The sequence below is a fragment of the Coffea arabica genome, chromosome 3c (assembly GCF_036785885.1).
Source record: "Coffea arabica cultivar ET-39 chromosome 3c, Coffea Arabica ET-39 HiFi, whole genome shotgun sequence".
Lineage (NCBI taxonomy): Eukaryota > Viridiplantae > Streptophyta > Magnoliopsida > Gentianales > Rubiaceae > Coffea > Coffea arabica.
The window spans coordinates 337,854-359,007 of NC_092314.1; the positions used below are offsets into that span (position 1 = coordinate 337,854).

The following is a 21,154-nucleotide window of genomic DNA, read 5'->3' on the forward strand; positions in this document are numbered from 1 at the left end:
CATGCTATTTTCCTACGATACATTGTAGCAAGTTCTAGCATGCGATCCCAATAGTGTCAGATAAGTTTATGTTACTGGTAGAGCAACAAAAAACAGTAGGCGGTATGCGTCCTCAGGATCCTACTCAATCTGCACAGTGGCCACCACGAATACACAGAATCAGTATCCATCGAAGGACCCAAGAACAGGCCTCAAATATGGGGAATTCATACATCTCTTAGGATCCGATTAAAAACATACACATTAGTTCGCAAGTCCAGCCAAAAGAAGTGTAATTCAAATGTTTATCCTTTCTTTTTTTACTTTTTTTGGGTCAAGGAAACTGTATACCAAAGCAGAAGCAGGTGCTTATCTTAAAGAGCACGAAAAAAAGGTGAGCTGCTTGAGCATCATTCAACAGCAAGTAGCTTCTGATACAAGTGAATGCATAGTAAAGTTTGTAGGGCGTTGAATGAAGAAGATTTCTGCCCAAACATTTAAAGATGGACCACTGTGGGTTTGTAATCAATGACAAGGACTTTGTCTAGTTGAGGGAGCAACAGATTAGCATATTCAGCATGAGCTGGATGACCAATATACTCAGCAATCCCTTCGGTACTCTCAAAGATGGACTCAAAGATGTGAGTAAAGCCTTGGTGCAAATTCTCAATGCTCACATCCTTACCCCTGCAACAAAGGGAGCCATAGCAAGATATCTTAGATTCTGTACAACAGTGCATGAGATGAAACTCACTCGTCATACCTTTCTGACATTCAAATTGAAATATACTAAAATGGCAGCCACTCCTAGAAACAGAAATGGCATTAAGAACAAATGAAATGAAATGTCATACCTTTCCCCCTCCTCCCCCCCCCCCCCCCCCCCCCCCCCGCCCCAAGCCACCACAAAAAATAAAAAAGAATAATGACCAATAGCAGAAGCAGAAGCAATCCCCATAGCCAGAACCCTGAAGCTTAAAAATAAGTCAAGATCGTAACTTTAAGACAACAGATGTAACAACACAAGCTGGAAAGGGTCTAAATAAGCATTCCAAGATTCGAGCAAATTCACATAAACTTACGATCCACCACAAAACGAAGATTTGACTTTATATATATACATGTAACAAAACACCATGATGATTGAAAGATGGAAAACTTGAAACAAAGAAAAACCGAGTGAAATCTGAAAACAAGAAAAGATTGAGGGCCTATGGATTAATTGGGAGAAAGTAGTCAGTCAGTACCATACCATGAAAAAGACTTCATAGGTGGGATGAGATTGACGAGATTGGCGTAGCCCTTGATGAGTTGGTCAATCTCATCTTCTGAGAGCCCACCTTTGAACTTGGCTAGGAGTACGTGCCTCACTTCACCTTTGGCCTCCTCCATCTCCGCTGCTCAAGTCTGTCTGCGTCTACAGCTGCTCTGTAATTGTTATTGTAAGGAAGGATGGAAGTCTTTTAATGAGCTGAACTTCTAAAACACTCCAGACTCCAGAGGTGGGCTTCGGGGCTTGGGTGGAAGCCCTCTCAAGTTTGGTGACCAACCAATATGTCACTCCCTTTCTACTCACTTTGATCGTTCCTTTTTTTTTTTTTTTTTCGTCTGTCCCAAATTATAGTTCACTTTTTAATTAAAAAATATAGTTATATTTTAATTTTTTTAAATTATTTTTATTTAATATAAGTTATTGTTACTATAAATCTATCCCATTTAATGAGAATTAATTCTTTTTTTATCATCAATTTAAGTTCCCATAAAGTTATACTCTAATTAATATGAGGGTATTTTAGAAAAATAGCTACCTTAATTGATTGATCCAACAAAGTTAATTACTTTTTTTTAAACTGTGTGAAAAATAAATTAAAATTATCAAAATGAGACGGAGGGAGTATATACGAGTTCACAAGTGTGGGCTGCCTCAACTCCAACCGGCAGTTGGGGTTTGCTTTTCCGTTAAATCGTTCTAGAAAAACATCGTACTTAGAGTGGCAATTAACAAGAAAAACATCTGGGGCATACTCCACTCTGAGTAAAGGAAAGTCGACTGTTTTGATTGAGCCATAAGTTGATATGTACTACTCCTCCATTAATTAATATGCACTCAAGGTCAAGGGCAGGGTTGAAAATTGGAATGGGCGTTTATTTCTTTTAGATTTTTTGCCTTCCTTTTTTGCCCTTTTGTTGAGAAAAAAGAAGAGGACTTCGGCCTCTTGACTAGAGTAGAGTGATTAAAAACTACTCCTACATGAGTAGTACAGTAGCAGAAGTTCAGCTGGAATACCATACAAAGTAATACAGTACATTGGTTGAAATTATTTCAGATTCTGTCCCTACCTATTGGGCTATTACAGTACATATATTGTATAGTTCACCTGCAATTGTACAATCATACCGCGGGCAGACTAATTATTACAATCTAAGATTTATTTATTGTATATACTTCAGAGGATTACTGTTGCTGCTTCTTGGTGGTAATCATAGCTAAGGCCACATTATTGGATGGATGGGCGTGGGAGTGGGAGTGTGGGACTGGATCAAATCTGGAAGGAAGACTTGTGCCCTAATAATAAATAAGTTGATTTTTAAGGCAGACAAAATTCATTAGGCAGCCGAGGGAGCAGTAGCATAGTGAACGAGGCCAGCAGCATCGGAAAGCGCTGCAACTGTTTTTTCTTTCTGATCATCATTTCCACCACCTTCCTTGTTAATCTTGGAGGGTGCATCAGCAATATTGACATAGTCCAGGGACTCATCTTCGTATATATCCCACCATTTCTCCACTAGCATCTTTATGTCTTCTCTCTGCATGTTTTCCTCTTTCCCTGTGTACCTCCAGGGCTTTGATCCCTGCGCGTACCCAAAATTCATCATTTCAATAATATTAACCCAGGCTAAGTATTGATACTACATCATTTCAAGTTTCTTTTTTAAACACCTTTTCTCAAAACTGATCACTTTTTCATACCATGCAGTTCAGGTTAGCAAAACAGAAAGATAGTAGTAGTTTACTACTGGACTACTGGTAATCAAGTTGTTGTCTCCACTTACCGCAGCACAGTAGTGAACAACCTTGACGCTGTCAAGGTCAATGTTCTCGGGATGTCGCCACAGCATTGCCAAAACCAGGTTGTAGACCGGAGGAATCGGGCGATAAATGTCCCTGAAGAACATGTTCAGAAAGTCCTGCATGTGTACATGAAAATATGGATGGCATCAGCAAACCAACAATGAATCGATTTGCTTCTTTGTATAACGACATGTGGTGTGGGACGCCAATTGCATTACTAGTTATAAGGCTATAGCTCATTTGGACATCATTCACTTTGAGAGCCAGCTAGCCTCTACATTCCATTATTCATTCATCTCATGTTGGACTGGTACTCGATCGCATCTATCTAATTTGGTAATCTAAGCTAAATCTTGAGAATCAGTGCCCGCACAGTACTAGCACACATACCTGTTCTGCGAATGTAGTTGGAGAAGTGATCTTGACGGTTTCCAAAAGACGGTGATAAGTGGACAAATTTGGTTCATAAACGAACATGCCGGCATTGAAATACAAGGGTGGTGGTGCTCCCAACTCTTCTGGCCACTGCACCCTCTGTGGGGATTGTTGGCAATAACCGATCTGGTACTGAATTGTATTGCTCCAAGTTTTTTCGCAAAAGCAGTCCATAACAGCATAAAACTGCCCGTCCGGATACTCAAACAAGTGATCAATGTTGTCAAAAACTTGAATGTCCCCATCCAAGTATATCATCTTGCTATACTCTACAAACTGCAACATCGTTAATCATGAATTAGTGTGTAAGATTTACTTGCTTGCTCATTATAATTAGGACTACCAGCTATTTTTATTAGGCCGATTTTATTTAAAGACAGTACTTCAGCAGTTGTTGGCTAGAATCAGCATTGATCAAGTTAAAGTGCAGTGCTCTCGAAGCCTTGTGCATGGCAAGACTTGATAATCAATTAACGTGCACGACAATTGAAGGCTGAAACACACGAATTTTGGCCCAAGGAGACTCGTCCACTAGTGCCTATAAGAATGAAGTACTTCTGGAGTAGGACCCTTTTTTTTTTCCCTTTTTGGAAAGAAGGTGGGGAAAATGAGCAAGGACAAAGGTAAAGTGAGGGAATTATCAAGCAGTGAGTGAAAATAAAACAACAATGATGAAAGAGCTTAAATAGGAGCCTTTTCGACTCGTCAATTCATGGTTGGAACTGTAGGTAGCTGAATAAACCTAATTACGAAAAAAATGAAACTAATTATGCTACTAAAAATCTAATGAGATGTTGATTTACCAAACTAAGACTCTTTTGGTTTGACAATTTGGCTAGTCAAACGACAAAGGAAAACCATCGCCACCTCGAAAACAAAGGCAAGGCAACTACATCGATCCATTGTATATACAAACACACTAAACTTGGACCAGAATAGACAAGTAGTGTATGTCTTCCTGTACATTTGTTTATGTGGCAAGACTCAGCAGTCGTTTCATAGATGCTGCTCAGAATCAGAATTGGATGATCAGAAATAACACTTCTTTGTGCCAATTAACTAAAAGGAGCAACAAAACAGTGTACAAACAAGATCGAAGTACTACATGCAAGTGAGAAGAGATGCATGCTTCACAGAATTAATTGAAGAGCAGGCACTAACCTCCCAAATCCGAAGTTTCGAGTAGTTGATGACATAATATGCCATGGCAAATTGAGTTTGATTTTCAGGGGGATATACTGGCTCAATCTCCCGAACTACACAGCCTTGAGACTCTAGAATTTGGCGATGTTCCTCTGGGACATCTGGCAACGCAGCTACCACCAGAGGGTAAGCGGTGTTGCTCTTTCTTAAACCCTTGGCTAATCCCACAACTCCTTTCCAATAATCTCCACTTCCTGCCAAGAATGTCACAAACGCCCTCTTAGTTGGCTGCACTTCCTTTTCCATCAATACTGATGAAACCTTTTCAAAGTTCATTTCCATCGATCCCTGCAATAATATACAGCAAACTGGACTAAATTAAACGGCTAATGAGAAGGAGAAACAAATTTTATTTTCTCTGTTTTTTTTTAGAAAAGAAAATTGAGCTTTGTAGAAGGTAAAAGGAAAATTTTGGAAATCGCAAAAGAAGAGAAGATGGATGGAATTAATTTGTTATGCACAGAAGTTGGTGGAGGGCTTCTGTATTTATAATGAAACATGCGTGCTCCGTGCGGGCAATTTATTCCAGGGATTGCATTTTCATGCAAAAAAGTAAAGAATCTGGGCACTGGGACTGGAAGTATGATTGAAAAACCTTTTTCCGAAAAGATTTTGATCATGTTTAACACGTGTTCTACTGAAAGATGATGATTCTGTTGTTGTTGTCGGTTAATTCATCTCAGAGTGCTGTTACATTTGGCTATAGACGAGGAAGCTAGCAATTACATAAACTATCATTTCCTATCTTTCTCTCCTCCTTTAGTTAACTAAACTAAATTAACTAAAGCTACCGAATAGAATACTGCTACTTCCCCTTTTTGGATTCCAGTTTTTGCTGATACGGGCTGTTCTTGGATTCCAGTTTTTGCATGATAAGCAAGCAAACTAAGTCATAACCCTTCATGTTTTATATCTCGTACGTGTACGCATCATATATTCCACCTAATCTAGTTCCTTCCAAACTGCTTAATCAATAGTTTGATTGGTGTCTGATTTCGTTGCTAGATTCTCACTTTTCTTTTGGAACGACATTACCTTTTCCAAACACATGGCATGGCATGGTTGTAGGAGAAATACCGGATTGATAGATTCTCAATCTACCTTTTTGTCAAGGCTTGGGATATTCTTCTTGCTTTTGCCTTTTGGATCCAAACCCTTTTTTTCTTTTTGGGGTTGTTGTAGTCAGTAGATTAATTAGGTGCAAGGCGTCCTCTAATTGCTGCACGTTACCAAACTTGTCACAGAGTGTATTATTGAATTTATATGTTACCATTGACACCACTCAATTTCTCATTGTTGCATGCATAACTTATAATCTATAGGGATATTTTCAGAAACTTCCCTCGAGATTTCTGACAATTGCACCTAGTACCTTTAAGATTTTCAACACGCTCCTAATCTTGTGTATAGGAATACATCACACAATTAAACATTTAATGGAAACAAAAACAAGATTCACTCGTGAAATAACTAATTATGTCCTAAATACAAATTTAACATATTACAAATGAATTTTAACTTTGTTTCGAGGACCTAGAGATGAATAGAATAAGATGTAAGTTGAAGGCTTAAAAAAGGATGGGGCATGTGTTGGTACTTGATCAATATTTTGAGAGATAGGATGCTATATTAATGTCGTTAGTGAAATTTTTTGAGTTTAATAGTGCTGATTTTTTTTTCTTTTGTAACTTAGATTGAAGTTTTAGAATTTAGGAGGTGATGATGGTGGTGGTCATGGTGATATGTGGGAATATGAAAAGTTTAAAATAATAGAGATGAGGATTGAGAGAGTGGGCTTGAGATTTTGTGTATTGTTCCATATTTCCTTTAAAGAATTTTATAAGAAGGTTTTTTTAGGAGGGTCCTGTTGGGTTATTCTTTCAAAATTTTGATCATTGATATTTTTGAAATATCAAAGGAATAATTAAGATGAAGTTATATATTGAAAACCTCAAGGAGGTTTATGAAATTATCACTAATCTATACGACTGTATACATGCAGGCATGCCACCAAAGTTCTCCTACCCATGCAAATGAGTTTGGTCGTCCTAATCATAAAGGTTCTTCCTTGTCAAATTTAGTGCAGCACTTTTTAACTCTCCAGTGCTGCCGTTTATGCATGTCTGGCTTTTTTTAAGTTCATGATCATTGCTTCACTCTTGACTAAGTCTGGATATTAAAAATGCGAATTCATAGCTCGCGGAATATCAAAAAGTAATTGGGAACGCAAAACTGATTAAAAAAAAAAAAAAACCCAGTTTGTGAAATTCTGGAGCAAATTTGAGTTTGCAAATTTGGAGATCAGAAAGAAAAGAAAAGACGCCCTTTAATCAGAACAGAATATCATGTTCCACTTCCACACGGGTATGATTTGTCAAGAGAGGGTGAGGGTGGTGATGAATTTGGCTTGAGATGGATGGATGGATGGATGGTTGGTTGTGGTGGTGAGCATGATGATGAACATGAAAAAGGGGCGTGCCACGCGAACGCTGGCGAATCAAAATGCATTTCTTTTAATCATCAAAGAAAGTCAGTCAGATTCCACTTTCATTTTCTCCAGAATTAACAAACGTGTACCAAATTTCCAAAGGCAAATTTGAGCTGGGTGACCAAAGGCAAAGCAAAGCATTCCAAATTTCCAGAAACTGCAGGCAAACGAAAACTTCACAATACAAAGATTGTGTGCTGTGCTGTGTAAAAAAAAAAATAATTCACAAGAAAAATTCATGATGATGATATACGGAAAGAGAGTTGAAAGCTATTACCATCTCAGTGTATTAACCAACCCTCAGTATGCCCTCCTCATTCAAGATTTATGGGCGGCCCCTGATATATATGGAAGGAAGAAATCTCCATTTCGAGCGAGCTCAATTTACTCTCTCACTCTTAAATTAGCTTAGGTTTCTTGTCTCAGCTCAGTCGGCTTAAACGCAAATTTGCCCCGACAACAACCCCCTTTCTTCACAGAAACACACAGCGCCGAAAGTCACTGAACCTGAACGCCCCCAGGCCCCAGTTTCCTTCCCTTCCTTCCTATTGAATATTGATCTCCCTCAGTTTCTTTCTGCAAATTACTACAGCATTAAAAGAATTTCCGGGCCTCCATTGGAAAGTTCCAACATTTCTCTTCGCTAGGAATTGATCACGGCATGTGTGGTGGCCATTTCTTTCTTCAATGGCCCAATACCATTTCAGAACTAGATGGGCCTAATTCTTCTTTCTCTCGAGCCCACACTTCATACAAACAAACTAAAAAGATGAATGGTAGGACTTAGGAGTAAATAATTAATTATTATTTGACTTCCCCTATCCATATTTGACCTCCTCCTCCACCTCCAATCAAACTCCCTGTAGAAAAGCCGGTCTTGAACAACCAAAAACATACACACCACTCCGCTTGCGAGTGTGCGAGTGTGTGTATTTTGATTTTGTGCCTGTTAAACCCCCCAAAGAGAAAGGGAAAAAAAAAAAAGAGTCAGATGGCATCTTTGGCTCAACATTTTGGTGGGCTGAAACGCCCGCCGCTCTCCACGATCCTCAACACTAATTCGAACAACCGCTGCTCTACCCATTGTCTCAACTCACCCAAACAGAACCACCAGCAGCAGCAGCCCAGAAGAGGACTAGTACTAGTTGTGGCAGCAGCTGCCGGACCAGTGGCTGTCTCCAACGCACAGACCAGAGAGCGGATGAAGCTCAAAGAAATTTTTGAAGACGCCTACGACAGGTGCCGCACTGCCCCTATGGAAGGTGTCGCCTTTACGCTCGAAAACTTCCACGCTGCCCTTGATAAGTTCGACTTCGATTCTGAAATTGGTAGCAGGGTAAAGCCTCTTATCCATTTTTTTTCCCCTTTGTATATTCTCCTTGTTGTATTTTCTGTATGTTTAAGTTGAATGGGGTTGAGCTTGTGTAATTCTGATTCTTGTGTGATTTGACTCGTTAAAGATTGGATACTTGTGTTGTTGTTAATTTGGGAGTTTGCGCGGGGTCAGTTGCTCATCGACTCTGGGGAGAAGAGGTTTTTTTCCCTGCAGTTTGGTTTTGTAAAGTTGGCGTACAAATGCATTTATATCCTAGCTCGGCATGCGTAGTAAGAGTCTTGTTTCCGGGTTGTAGATGGAAAATGCTATGTTTGGTTTGGATTGATGAGGTCAGCTAGAGTAATCTTATTAGAAATAGCCTTTTTGGTTGTGTTTTCCTGTCGGTGAATGCAGAACGTGCGTTGATTTGTGGTATTAGAGACTGGATATCCATTGAACAATGGGAAGGAGGTAAACTTGACCGTGAGAAGTGGGGAAAAAATCATTATAAAATGGATATTGGTTGGTAACTGAGTCCAAAAGGGGTACTTATATTGTGGATCGATTTTTCAAAGTTGGAGATGTCTTTTTTTTTTTTTAGCTCAGGGTCTGGCTATCAGATACACTAATACGGTTATTAGAGATATCTAGAGTTGCGATCAGATGCATTCCCCTTTAATTTGTAAAATTACGGTTCTTGGATGATGGATGGGAGAGAGATAAAACTGTGTTTTTTTCTCGGCTGATGCTTTAGTCGTTGCAGTTGCTAATCTTCAACCAAATGCTTCTTTCCAGGTCAAAGGAACAGTTTTTGCTGTAGATGCAAATGGAGCCCTTGTTGACATTACTGCAAAATCATCAGCCTACTTGCCTGTGAGCCAGGCATCAATTTACAGGATAAAGAGTGTAGAAGAAGCTGGCATAGTGCCTGGTCTTTGTGAGGAATTTGAAGTCATTGGTGAGATTGAAGCTGATGACAGTTTGATACTGAGCCTGCGTGCTATCCAGTACGAGCTAGCATGGGAAAGATGTAGACAGCTTCAAGCTGAAGATGTTGTTGTCAAGGGTAAGGTAGGTTTTCTGCACCAAAAGCTGCTATACTTAGGTTTATCACTTGTGTGTTATTTGTTGGGATTCCTCTATCCTTTGCCGTTTTTCTGTTTCGAAACTGCATTTAGTATTCCCTATTGTGATAGCTCGTAGTCGTCAATAAAATCAGCTAATAGAAGCATTTGCTTTTCTCAGTAGTAATACAACTTGTAACTTTTGTTCTGTCGTATACATTGGCAGGTAACTGGTGCGAATAAAGGTGGAGTAGTGGCATTGGTTGAAGGCCTTGTTGGGTTTGTTCCCTTCTCGCAAATATCAACGGTTAGTTTCTCGCTTAGGCATGCCTTATTTTACTAACTTCATTTTGAAATGAAAGAAAAAGATCTAGGAGAATGCTATACAGAATATTGTATATGCATCTATTGCGAGTCAGGTGGCTCCTGAAGACTAGAGAATGTCCGCTTCCTCTTAGATTTCCAACCTTGCCACTAAAGTTGTCTTGTAACTATAAATTACTGGAGATATAATGCATTAGATAATATAAAACTGTTTTTAAGATTTTCCTCATCTGCTCACCATGTTTCCTCAACTTGGCGGTATAAAAAGATAAGATGAGAAAGAAATAGAGGTAGGATGTATCTGCTGAAACAATTTAAGCAGATATTGACATAAGATTTACGTGATTAATCTATCAGAAATCAACTGCAGAGGAGCTTCTTGAGAAGGAGCTTCCACTTAAGTTTGTAGAGGTTGATGAAGAACAGTCGAGGCTCATCCTCAGCAATCGTAAGGCCATGGCTGACAGTCAAGCGCAGCTTGGAATTGGCTCTGTGGTTCTTGGAACTGTTCAGAGCTTGAAACCTTATGGTGCTTTTATTGACATAGGCGGGATCAATGGCCTTCTACATGTCAGTCAGATAAGTCACGATCGAGTCTCGGACATTGCAACAGTCCTTCAGCCTGGTGACACTCTAAAGGTACATATAGATATTTTTTTTATCTGTTTGTGGTTTCTTTTTGTAAGCAATTTGCAGTAAGGTGTTGTGTTCTAGGTGATGATACTAAGCCATGATCGCGAGAGAGGCAGAGTGAGCCTGTCTACAAAGAAGCTGGAGCCTACTCCTGGTGACATGATTCGTAATCCTAAGCTTGTCTTTGAGAAGGTAATGCGTTATTTGTTATAGCTAGATGTTCTGAAATTTGGCATCGTATACTTCTCAAAATAAAGAAAGTAACACAAAAATACTAAGATCGAGTAAATTTGTATTTCTTCTTCTTTTTTTTTTTTAGTATATTCGTCCTGTAGATGAAAGGGTTATAAATTTATACTTCTCTAATGCGACTAAAGAGCTGGGTTGTACTGTACGTGTCATATATTAGCTAAAGTTAATGAAGCAATCATCACGGGGAGAGCTATGAAAAATAATAATAGGCATCAACAAAGAAAAAACTGATGGTGATTACGTTTTCACAGGCTGAGGAAATGGCTCAAACATTCAGGCAGAGAATTGCACAAGCAGAAGCAATGGCTCGTGCTGATATGCTCAGATTCCAACCAGAGGTAATTTGTTTGGTAGCCAAATCCCCTTCCCCTGGAATTCTTTTTCGTCCGTTGTCAAGTAATAACAAATGCACAAAGCAAGTAAATTGGTGCTGGCATAGAAAGTTTTACTAATGCACTCTGCATTTCTTTTTCTATGTTGCTGTTGTTCATCTGGCAGAGCGGACTGACTTTGAGCTCTGATGGGATCTTAGGACCGCTAACCTCCGACTTGCCTGCAGAGGGTCTGGATTTGAGTGATATCCCTCCCGCCGATGATTCATCATGATTTACACATCTCGTAGCTTTATTTATACAACATGCATACAAGTGTACCCACCCGCTCGACTTTGTATTACCTCCTCGCGCGTAATTATTCTTTTATTTGGTGGATATCATATGTCAAATGTTCATCACACAAGAAATAACAAAGAAGTAAATGAGGAACACTAAGTTTTCGAGTCCCGTCATGAAATGTCAATTATTTTTGCTTCCTCTTGCCGTTTCCACTTTAACAACATGCATGAAAGAGGGGTACGGCAAGCAAGGATTTTTTATGCGGAAACAAAATTTAAAGAAAAAAAAAAACGAAAGAAAATACAGATGTATAGGTTGATGGAAAATAAAATTCTCCATCAGTTCAAATCATTTGGCAAGCTTCAGTTCCGAAATAATAAAATGTAGCAAGAGCATATTGAAGAGTTCACGGAGAGAAATAAACATTCGCCAAACAGATCTTTTGCGGATACTCATCAAGCTCAATTTATACCTCTTACATTGCCACGAGGAGCAGCCAAGGGTTGACAAAGCAAAGTGGTGTCCTACAATATTGACAGGAAGACTTGAGACTAATTTGGGCAAAATATCATACAAACCTAACTTTGTGCTTTACTAGATTTCTTGCTTTTCTTTTGCTTCTGCCGCATTTGAGTTAGCCCTGCAGCTGTCACTTTTACGTTACCAATGATTGCAGCAACAAGCTCAGGTTCTGTGCATGCCTTCATCAATTCCTTCTCTCTGTTTATTGCCTCAGGCATGTGACTAAACAAATTCATGGCTGTTTTTGCAGCTGCAGAGAAACACAAGAAAATCAATTTTCCTCCAGAATATCTAACTCCATTAACTTTAAGCAACTACCAAGATCAGTGCCTACACAAAGTCAAAACTGATTCACTAGTACTTGCTGCATATAAGAATGAAAATAGTTGATATACGAGAGAAAAGACTCGACAAAAAACGTGTTCAGCCTGGGCAGGAAATACTTAACTAGCAAGTGCTAAGGCCTGATTCAAGGACAACAACACTTTTTAGTTAAAAAAGCAGCACCTTTTCCTTTCTTTACTGGTCCAGGAACCAACTTCACACGATATTTGTACGACTGCAGAGCACTATATGGACCACAGACAGGAACAGCATACAACAGAACATCATTTGGCATTGGATTTCCAGTCAAGTAGTCCACATCAATTAGTTTCCCTTTCTCTTCTTCCCCTATTTCATGAATATCATCTTCCTCCATCGTTATCCTGTCCACAGTGTTAGCAGCATAGTTCAAATTCGCACGAGACTTTTCCTCCAAACCATCTGGAGTACTCTGTACACCATCAGGGTATTCACGACAGTCCCGGGATAAATGACCTGGCTTTTTACATTTAAAACACACCCTTGGAGCATTTTCAAAACCTGCAAACAAGCCAATACCGGAACCAAAGGATTAGTGACACAGCATTCTCCAAAACCAAAGGATTAGGAAATCAGCATATGCATATTGCACACAGGCTCACAGCACTTAATTAACACCCATCAAAATAATAGTCCCATCTATGCTTTACAAACTTGTCATGTTTCCTATCTTCCATACAAATGAAGGTAAGGATTAATTATTTGAAGGTCCATGTTGGGAAAAACCATACAACAAATAAAGACAATTGAGATAATTAATGTCTTTGGTCACCTCATCTTCGAATCACGTACCAGTAACAGGTATTTCTTCAGTACTCATTGTGGTCTCTTTATCATGTACAACTTCATTATTTTTGTGCACCTTCCCAGAAGCCTGAAATTTCAAGAGATGGTCATCATTTCTGTAACTGAAATTTTATCATGAAAGAGAAATATTACACCGTTTCTTTACGAGCTGTAATGAAAAGAAAAATATCATATCAGGATGCTGAGATCTCTACCCAGGAAGTTGCATCTGACGTCAACCAAGGATCATGATTTCATGGCTGTGATCAAGAATTTTCTATTTTGCCTCCTTTTTTTTTTTTTTTCAAATCATGAGAGGCATACCAAAAAGTGAAGCAAGTGAAATGAATAATAGTGACCATAAAACAGCGAGCAAGTTGCAGAAGAAGGGGAATATCATCGGTTAAGATAGTGCTGTCAAATACTGAAGTAGCTTGAATAGCAGACCCATTAAAGACTAAAAAGAAAACCCAATTGACAAACAGCGTACTGCTGGCAGAGTGATAGCATCCATTATCAAATCTTTACCACATTAGGTCCAATAATTATTATCACTTCATGCTTACAGCAAAAGAAAAGATTCTTGGTATGATTTTATTGGTTTTCTCATATCAGAACACATCAGTGAAGTCTAAACAAGGAAGATTACAGTTTTCACAATAGTTTATCCTCTTCTCTGACACCTATTTTAGAAACTATGGCTGGTTTATTAAGCTATTCTATGAGCTTTTAAGAGCAAAGAATTGTTGACATTGAAGTCCATTATTCTGCCCCTTGTCACGTAAATGCTTATTTACAAGTGTGCTCATGCCCATATCTGCATCTCTATTGGCAATCAAGAACCAAGTCACTATGCTTATCATCCTCATGTTTTTAACCTCTTAATTACTTGGCAAAAGTTCCCTGATACCAAGTAATTGATATTGCACAAAAATTTTGTAAGCAGAAAAACAATTCTGAGAAAGAAATGGTTTTGAAAGAAAACTAAGTATAACTGTTATATTCTCACTACTTACGGCCAATAAAGCCATTCTGATGCTCCGCTCCTCCTCATCCTGGTCGGCATACTTTTCCTTCATCTTCTTAAGCTTACTCCTCTGCCCTCGGCTGATCTTTCCACCACTGATCTTTGAAGTTTCAACATTTTTCTCAAGTTGTCTTGCAGAATTATGATTTCCCTCAGCCTCTCCTTTTCCATTATTTATGGTTGTACCAATAGTATCTTTTTGTCCTTTCTTGAGTATCTTTCTTTGTGCTTTAGATATATATGGTTTGTCTCTCCCTGTTGCTTCTGTTGCTTTATGATCATGCTCATCCACTGATTCCACAGAAGTAGTTTGAGTACCACCATAAATTTTTGCAGATCCAAGCTCAAGAGCTCTATCAATAAGATCCTCCAGCTGCGGTGAGACAGAAGGAAAGGAATTCTCGGCAGATACAGATACAGCATCATTATTATTAAGAAAATTGTTATGCAAATTGCTATCAGCATGATCACCCAATACATTAATCCCATCACTAGAGTTAGCTGCAGAAGGTATGTCCACTAGCATTAATTTGTCTTCTGATGAAACCGGAATGCTCTGCAATTTGGAAGCAAGCTTTTCATCAGAGACTGCTTTCTCTGACTCGGATTCAGAGATTTCTCCAAAAGACTCGCTTTGTTCAACGTCATTTATCTCTTCTTCTTCACCTCTTACTCTCCTTTCATTTAAGTGAGCCCCCAAAGAACTTTCATCTAAGCGAAATAACACTCCAAAGCCCATAATGAGAGGGTGAGGAGGAAGAAAATTCTTCTTTCCACGGATCATGAAACTTCCAGCTGTCAGATATTCCCCAGTAGGAGCAGTTTTACTGACCTGGTGAGGATAGACCCACCAAGCACTTGTAACTATCTTTGAGTCCCATGCTTGGCTGTGGCAAACCTGCATCACTCATATGCTGCAAAGTTATCATCAAATCTATAGAGACAAATGAATATTCACAGAACAATCAGTAGATAGACAGATGAGAATAGACCACTCACGGTGAAACATCCTGCTTGGTTCAAAGTGAGCGGGGGTACAGGATATTCAGGCTTGTGGTTCTTGATCACAGTACTGGAAGCTCCGTGAAGATCCGCATGTACATACCTATCTCATTAATCATCCAAATCCAAGGAACTTGTATCAGAATGCAGAAAAGGAAATGGGAGTAACCTCAAAAGGTCTCAAGGTGGGAAAATCTCAAACATTAACCAACATGGAAAGGTGTAAAAACTTGTGCCCCTCCCCCCTCCTCCCAAAAAACCACAAAGAAAAAACACACAAAAAAAAACCTTTTAAACTAATAAAAGCAAATGCAAATTAAAAATAATTCTTGATAGTGTCAAAGTAAAATTTGCAAGAAAGAAAATCATCTGTATCACATGTATTATGTCTGTCCAATAAAGAAACCCATTGGGGACTGCACTTTACTAAGGAATAAGAAAAGCTTTGTTGGACCATAAAAACACATTAAACAGGCCAATGTTACCGGTAAAAGATGAAAAGTAACTCTACTGAATAGCAATCATGGCAATGATCTCAAATGGTTATTTATTTGGTATGACATGAGCAAACTAAAAGTTCGGTTAGCTAACTTAATGTAAGGTGAGATTTACTTACAGGTCTCCTTTAGACATGTAGCGCTTTACTATCAACTCATTTTGTTGGGCATCCCGCCCACTAATAATAAGATAATTTTCACTGCTAATGAACCAATTAAACTTCTCAAACCAGTGAACCTTGCGCATATGTGTAATTGCTGCAACAGTTTTTTCCTGCAAATAGAAGAAGGAAAGAATTAGACTCTTCTAAATAGGTACCACATAACCCAATATATTCATTCAGACAAAAGGCTTGATATGTTGTCAACAGGTATCAACATAATCTACATATATTCCCAATTTATCTCAAAAATCCACATGTTGTTCCAGATGCAATCAAAGTAGTCACAGCTTACCCAAACACAGAGAATAATAACTAAAATCAATGCTAGACGAGTGAGATACAATAAAGTAACAAGATATCAGCAGCTTTAATATAAATTATGCAACACAATGTGAATATTGATCATCAAAAGATGCATAACTTAGAACAACAAAGGACCAAGGCAAAGGGTAGAAACTTACTAGGAAGTTTTACAGCACAAATTTGCTATGAAAAAGTTAAATCATTTAGAGATTCCTCTACCTGAGAAAGCTGAAGGCGAGTCTTTCTCTCAGCAGCCTTAAAAGCTTTTTCATGAGCAGTTACAGTTTTTTCCTGTTTGCTCTCTTGCCTCTTCTTCATATCATACCACCTCCGAGCATTTGCATGGGCTGAGAGTGCCAGATCAACTTCTACCTAGATAGGGAGGTTGGGGGCATGCATTATTAGTTCCATTTGGGCAATAATTTCTACTTTTGATTTTCCTGTCCTTTACCATTTACCATTTTCCTTTAATTGTTCTATCGACTATCAAATCTGAAGACTATGGTACCCAAAAGAATGAGACTCAATCACTTGAGCAGTAACAGATTTTCATACAGCTGATAACTATTGATTTTCTTAAGTGATCATGATTCAATACTATTCTTTAAGGAAAAATGATCTTATGTCTCCCACATAACAAGTAAAAAAGAGTAACAGCTAAATATTAGAAGCTGAAGCCATACCTTGTCCACAGGTTGTGTCTTTTCATCATCATCCATTTCATCAAGATTGTTACTGAGCAGCAATGTCATGCAATTTCTTTCTAGATGGAGCTTATCAATGACGCTGGCTACAGGGTTTCCAGATTTTTTCTCCTCTTTCACCATGTGAGCCAGATCCTCCCAACTCATACCATTTGCAAGAGCAACACGGACAGCTAATATGGCTGCATCAACATCTTCCAAGTTATATTCTATAAGCTCTGCCATTTTAATGCAATGTTCAACTTCTTTCTTCAATGAAAGTACCCGATTTTCCTGCAGAATATTCATTTGAAAATTACAGGCAACAAGGTCAGATTCAACTCAAAAACTTTGAACAACTATTAGCACTATTGTGGATTCTCAATCCATATATAACTAAAGAAAGAAGTAACCGCAGAAAAAGTGTCAGGTCGTAGTAAGAACTTTTGCCTCTTGTCTAGATTTCTTATACTATCTTTGGTTATTCATTGTCAAAAATCAAGTTGTATTAACAGAGAACAGCCAATTACCAAACTGAAAAAACAATAAAATAAAATCTTAGACGAACCAATTACAAATTGCAGCTGCCTAACCAACCCTACTACACATTTGCATCGAACCATGGTCACCAAAAAAGATCAGGTATGGTAATAAACAAGAAGATCAATACAACCAGCCAAAACTAATCAAATAGTATCAACCAAGTCTAATCAGAAGAACATTTAGTCATTTCCCCTTCACAATAACAGATTACTTGGTGCACAAGAACTGCCAAAAAAGGAAGGAAACTACCAAATAAACTCTTTCACATCTAGGAAATTTTAAAATCCCCCAACCTTAAACGCAGGTATCAATGGGGAACTATCTCCAGCTTTAGATGAGGTGCATAGGATCAAACTTAACACATCCACAGATATTTTCCAAGTCACACACCAAACACAAAAACTCACTCAATACCACAATGTTTTGAGGTGCACAGGTGGTAATAAGTAACAAACCTAGAGTAGACACTTCCCAAAAATCACATATTACATAACAAACCTAGAGCAAGTATAGACACTTCCCAAAAATCACATGGTACAAGCCAAAATTCATTAAATACCACAACAATCACAAATTCTGGTAGCTTTCAGTTTTATCAGGTAAAGAGATTTTATTCATTGCTTATCTGCCCTTTCTTTCATTCACTTCATTCCGTTTTTAGCTGATATGCAAAAGTTGACAGTAATAAAAGAGTCTACTACTTCACCTCTTATGTTTAAAAAACTCCACCTTATGGGCATTGTGAAATAAATTAGGGTGCCAGCACAACATAAAATGAATAAACTTTAATGAGCAACCCTCACTTTGGGATTCATATTGACATGTTTCCCATGACATGAAAAAACACTTTGTAGTGGATTAAAGAAAGCTTATGCTCCAAAATGCAGTAAAAATTAAAAAAAAAAAAAAAAAAAAAACCTGATCATTACGGATCTTGGTCAGCTTCTGCATTGCAGAGCTCTCTTTAGCTTTTTGCTGTTGTTCAACACGCTGACTTTCTATTTTACTGTAGAATTCATCTAATGCAGCATCAAAGGTCTCAAAACTTTTGCAATCCCTCAACTTGAATTGGTTCAGCAACAAAGGGCAGAATTCATCGTAAATCTGTAATAAAGTAAATTATACCATCGGGATTTCCATACAAGAACAACAAACAAATATATATATATATATATATATTTCATAATGGGAAAAGGAAAAAACCTGTCCAGAACTTCCTGTAGTTGAAAAGGTGACGTCCCTCTTCCCCGTATTCTTTTGCTGCATCAATATGAAACCTTCAGGGATTTTATCACCTGATATAATGTCCTCTAGCCAATCTTCAAACTTGGAAACAGCACCCACCAGCAGCTGTAGAGTATCATCTTCTAATTTGAAATTCTTAGCAACTTTTGTATTCGGTATAAGACCAGCGTCTAGAATAATATGTTCCAACAATGCTGGTCCATAGCCCAAAGCCTCGCCAAGAACAACCTTTAAGGTAGGATGCTTGGAACGAGCTCCATCATTAACCTTCTTGTTAGACTCCCTACAATTTGCCACTTTGCGGTCACTCTCCATCCCTTGGCATACATCAGAAGCATTGTTTACCTGTTCACTCCCATCCACAGATTCAGTTCCAGCAGGTTCCATTGAACGTGTTAGGGCTGCCTGCAGCTTTTCAGTGCTAGTCCGTTCAAAAATTCGACATACTTCAACCGGATAGCGATGGCGCGACATGATTGCTAAACCTTTATCATCATCTCTGTAATAGCCTAAGTTGTTATTACTTAATTGTCCTAAAATAAAGACAAGAAAACTACAATAGAACTGAATTTGACATAAATGTTTTGTGAGAAAAGACAGCTTAAAAAGCACTGCCTCCAATTGAAAGCTAGTCATTAGATTAATAACTCTAGATGTTCAAAAGCACATCAAAAAGCCAGAATTAATTCTTAGTTAGAAAATTATTGTTTGCAAGAAAGATCCTTTCTGTTTGACTTGATTGAAACTCAAATATATTTTTCATAATCACGAACAAGGAGAGGAATGCACAAACGAATTGATCAAATAAAAAGGCAAGTACTTGTAGGCATACAAAATTAAATATAAAAGGTCAACAACATGTACAAAGATTCAACATCAGGAGAAAAGAAGTGCAGCAGGGAAAGAAAACAATAGAACTGGGTACCTGTGTGATCGCAGAAGTGTCATGACCATGAACTGAGAATCTGTAAGGAGAATATTTCCTTGGGCATAGAGTTCCAATATTACATAGTGCGCATTGGCACCAAGTCCAAATTGGAATAGAACAATCTAAGCACGGAGCAAAAGCTCATGATCAATAACAAAAGCCAAACAAAATCCAAAAAGACCCCAAAAGAGAATTTTTACAAATTTAAATCCATACCCTATCATAACCAAGTTGCCGTACATCTTCAAGCCTCCTGGTCCTTATATGCTTCCTCAATTTTAGCGTAAATCCTGATGGCGTATTGCTTTTGTCCCTAGAAAATCATTACCAGCAACAAATAACTAAAGTTGGGAACGAACACTGCACAACGTTTGCTAATCAAGCTTTGATCTTTGGCCTCGTGTTTATTTTAGTTCCTTTATATCATATTATGCAAAATATCGAGCAGCGGTGAAGCAACTCAGCCAGACTCAAGCACAGACGAACGAAATACTTAGAACTTAGTTTAACTGAACCCAACCTGCACCATTTGAACATTGCATATTGAATATAATCTTCAACCTTCACTGTGCATTTTTATTCCTATCACAGCAACAGCAAAAGAAACAAATGAAACATTAAGAGATAGAAAGGAATTGGTTTGTTACCTAAGATAAGCAGTGGTATGCAATCTGACTCCGCTTTCCATCAACAACAACACCTTCTCACTCTCCCCTGATTCTGTTACTCCGCTGCTATTCATCAGCTTAAACACATACGTCTGCCACACACAACATTCGTTATAATAAATAAATAAATAAATAAAACTGCAGATACGCACACTCAAATCTTCAGCAAAATCATCACAAGAATTTTTTGAAAAACACAATCACTCACTCAATTATATTAGAAATAATCAGCTCCTAAAGCAATCAACACTCCAATTAAGGTGCAAAATTTGGAGAGAAAAGAAGAAGAAGAAGAAGAAGAAGAAGCAGGTACCTTGGGGGAGAGGTCATAGACATTGGAACACCGCATGCCGATTAGTCGGCGCATGCACTTGACCTCGGCGGCCACATCGGCCGTGTTCATTCGTACCTTCACCATTTCTTTTGGAGCTTCAAAGCTAAAGATGGATTACTTACGACAAATTCAATCGGTTAGTGGCGGAGGACTCTCAGGTTCGAGAGAAAAATATGAGCTCTGAATTTGGGGGGAGGAGTGATTTTGTTTATTTTTTATAGTCTTTAATTAATTTAAGGAGACTCGACTCGACTCGAGATACAAACATGAGAGAAGACGAAGACGGAGTTGAAGGGGCTGTTTCCTTTTTCCCACGGACAAACCATCCATATTCCAAACCCGACTTTTTCTTTTTCTTTTTTTTTTTTGGGACTCTCTTTTTTTCTCCATAAATAAAGGAATAAATAAATAAGCTGTGATGTCACATTCGAACATTGGCCTACTCTACTCTTGTTTGTTTGCCGTAATTTCACTCCGTTATTATAATTTAAGGAGGCTGGCCTTGTAAGCGCCTCCAAGTCGATTATTGCAGATCCTCTTATTTGCATACCAATTACAAACTCGTGATTTTGAGGACGTCTTCATTTTCCTTAGCTCTTTGATGTCCTCCTCCAGCTTTATGCATTGAGTCCCAACAGTTGGTAAAAACATGGCTCCTCGTCCACCACCCTCACTTGATTCATGCTCATGCATGCACGTTCAATAAAAC

General features: G+C 38.4%; 4 protein-coding genes across 11 annotated transcripts; 1 reads left to right on the forward strand and 3 right to left on the reverse strand.

Annotated features, from left to right (window-relative positions):
• Positions 1-187: 187 nt before the first annotated feature.
• On the reverse strand, positions 188-1,514 carry LOC113733846 (stress-response A/B barrel domain-containing protein HS1-like). The gene is made up of 2 exons (XM_027260045.2): positions 1,232-1,514; positions 188-666 (listed from the first exon to the last, which is right to left on the reverse strand). Exons 1-2 carry the CDS (start codon positions 1,369-1,371, stop codon positions 477-479), a joined length of 330 nt encoding a protein of 109 aa, XP_027115846.1. The 5' UTR covers positions 1,372-1,514; the 3' UTR covers positions 188-476.
• Positions 1,515-2,243: 729 nt separating this feature from the next.
• On the reverse strand, positions 2,244-7,841 carry LOC113733849 (galactinol synthase 2). 5 transcript variants are annotated; one of them, XM_027260049.2, is made up of 6 exons: positions 7,456-7,841; positions 5,726-5,909; positions 4,649-4,978; positions 3,443-3,763; positions 3,034-3,168; positions 2,244-2,832 (listed from the first exon to the last, which is right to left on the reverse strand). In XM_027260049.2, exons 2-6 carry the CDS (start codon positions 5,738-5,740, stop codon positions 2,587-2,589), a joined length of 1,047 nt encoding a protein of 348 aa, XP_027115850.1. In that variant the 5' UTR covers positions 5,741-5,909; positions 7,456-7,841; the 3' UTR covers positions 2,244-2,586. The 5 variants fall into 5 exon arrangements, with proteins under 5 accessions (XP_027115850.1, XP_027115852.1, XP_027115851.1 ...); XM_027260051.2 differs by lacking the exon at positions 5,726-5,909 and adding an exon at positions 7,268-7,335 and having other exon boundaries at positions 7,456-7,840; XM_027260050.2 differs by lacking the exon at positions 5,726-5,909 and having other exon boundaries at positions 7,456-7,839.
• A 173-nt stretch (positions 7,842-8,014) lies between these two features.
• Positions 8,015-11,548, forward strand: LOC113733848 (small ribosomal subunit protein bS1c). Its single transcript, XM_027260048.2, has 7 exons — positions 8,015-8,514; positions 9,289-9,564; positions 9,784-9,864; positions 10,239-10,520; positions 10,596-10,706; positions 11,018-11,104; positions 11,265-11,548. Exons 1-7 carry the CDS (start codon positions 8,170-8,172, stop codon positions 11,370-11,372), a joined length of 1,290 nt encoding a protein of 429 aa, XP_027115849.1. The 5' UTR covers positions 8,015-8,169; the 3' UTR covers positions 11,373-11,548.
• A 257-nt stretch (positions 11,549-11,805) lies between these two features.
• Positions 11,806-20,647, reverse strand: LOC113733847 (uncharacterized). Of its 4 annotated transcripts, none has more exons than XM_027260047.2 (14): positions 20,425-20,646; positions 20,091-20,203; positions 19,660-19,756; positions 19,441-19,565; positions 18,474-19,014; positions 18,189-18,374; positions 16,728-17,021; positions 16,264-16,416; positions 15,697-15,851; positions 15,078-15,183; positions 14,068-14,976; positions 13,058-13,139; positions 12,410-12,766; positions 11,806-12,152 (listed from the first exon to the last, which is right to left on the reverse strand). In XM_027260047.2, the coding sequence occupies exons 1-14, from the start codon at positions 20,527-20,529 to the stop codon at positions 11,959-11,961; spliced, it is 3,417 nt and encodes a 1,138-aa protein (XP_027115848.2). In that variant the 5' UTR covers positions 20,530-20,646; the 3' UTR covers positions 11,806-11,958. The 4 variants fall into 4 exon arrangements, with proteins under 4 accessions (XP_027115848.2, XP_071937729.1, XP_071937730.1 ...); XM_072081627.1 differs by having other exon boundaries at positions 11,936-12,152; positions 12,351-12,766; positions 20,425-20,647; XM_072081628.1 differs by lacking the exons at positions 20,091-20,203; positions 20,425-20,646 and adding an exon at positions 19,964-20,087.
• Between the last annotated feature and the right edge of the window lie 507 nt (positions 20,648-21,154).

Excerpts from the sequence above, each read along its gene's own strand:
- LOC113733846 (XM_027260045.2), bottom strand. The coding sequence starts at position 1,371 with ATGGAGGAGGCCAAAGGTGAAGTGAGGCACGTACTCCTAGCCAAGTTC. Across the intron at positions 667-1,231 it reads CCTATGAAGTCTTTTTCATG|GGGTAAGGATGTGAGCATTG; the intron begins GTATGGTACTGA and ends CCTTTGTTGCAG.
- LOC113733849 (XM_027260049.2), bottom strand. Across the intron at positions 3,764-4,648 it reads CGAAACTTCGGATTTGGGAG|TTTGTAGAGTATAGCAAGAT; the intron begins GTTAGTGCCTGC and ends ACGATGTTGCAG. Across the intron at positions 2,833-3,033 it reads TTGTTCACTACTGTGCTGCG|GGATCAAAGCCCTGGAGGTA; the intron begins GTAAGTGGAGAC and ends GGGTACGCGCAG.
- LOC113733848 (XM_027260048.2), top strand. The coding sequence starts at position 8,170 with ATGGCATCTTTGGCTCAACATTTTGGTGGGCTGAAACGCCCGCCGCTC. Across the intron at positions 9,865-10,238 it reads CCTTCTCGCAAATATCAACG|AAATCAACTGCAGAGGAGCT; the intron begins GTTAGTTTCTCG and ends TTAATCTATCAG. Across the intron at positions 10,521-10,595 it reads AGCCTGGTGACACTCTAAAG|GTGATGATACTAAGCCATGA; the intron begins GTACATATAGAT and ends GTTGTGTTCTAG.
- LOC113733847 (XM_027260047.2), bottom strand. The coding sequence starts at position 20,529 with ATGGTGAAGGTACGAATGAACACGGCCGATGTGGCCGCCGAGGTCAAG. Across the intron at positions 16,417-16,727 it reads AGACACAACCTGTGGACAAG|GTAGAAGTTGATCTGGCACT; the intron begins GTATGGCTTCAG and ends CTCCCTATCTAG. Across the intron at positions 15,184-15,696 it reads TACATGTCTAAAGGAGACCT|GTATGTACATGCGGATCTTC; the intron begins GTAAGTAAATCT and ends TTAATGAGATAG.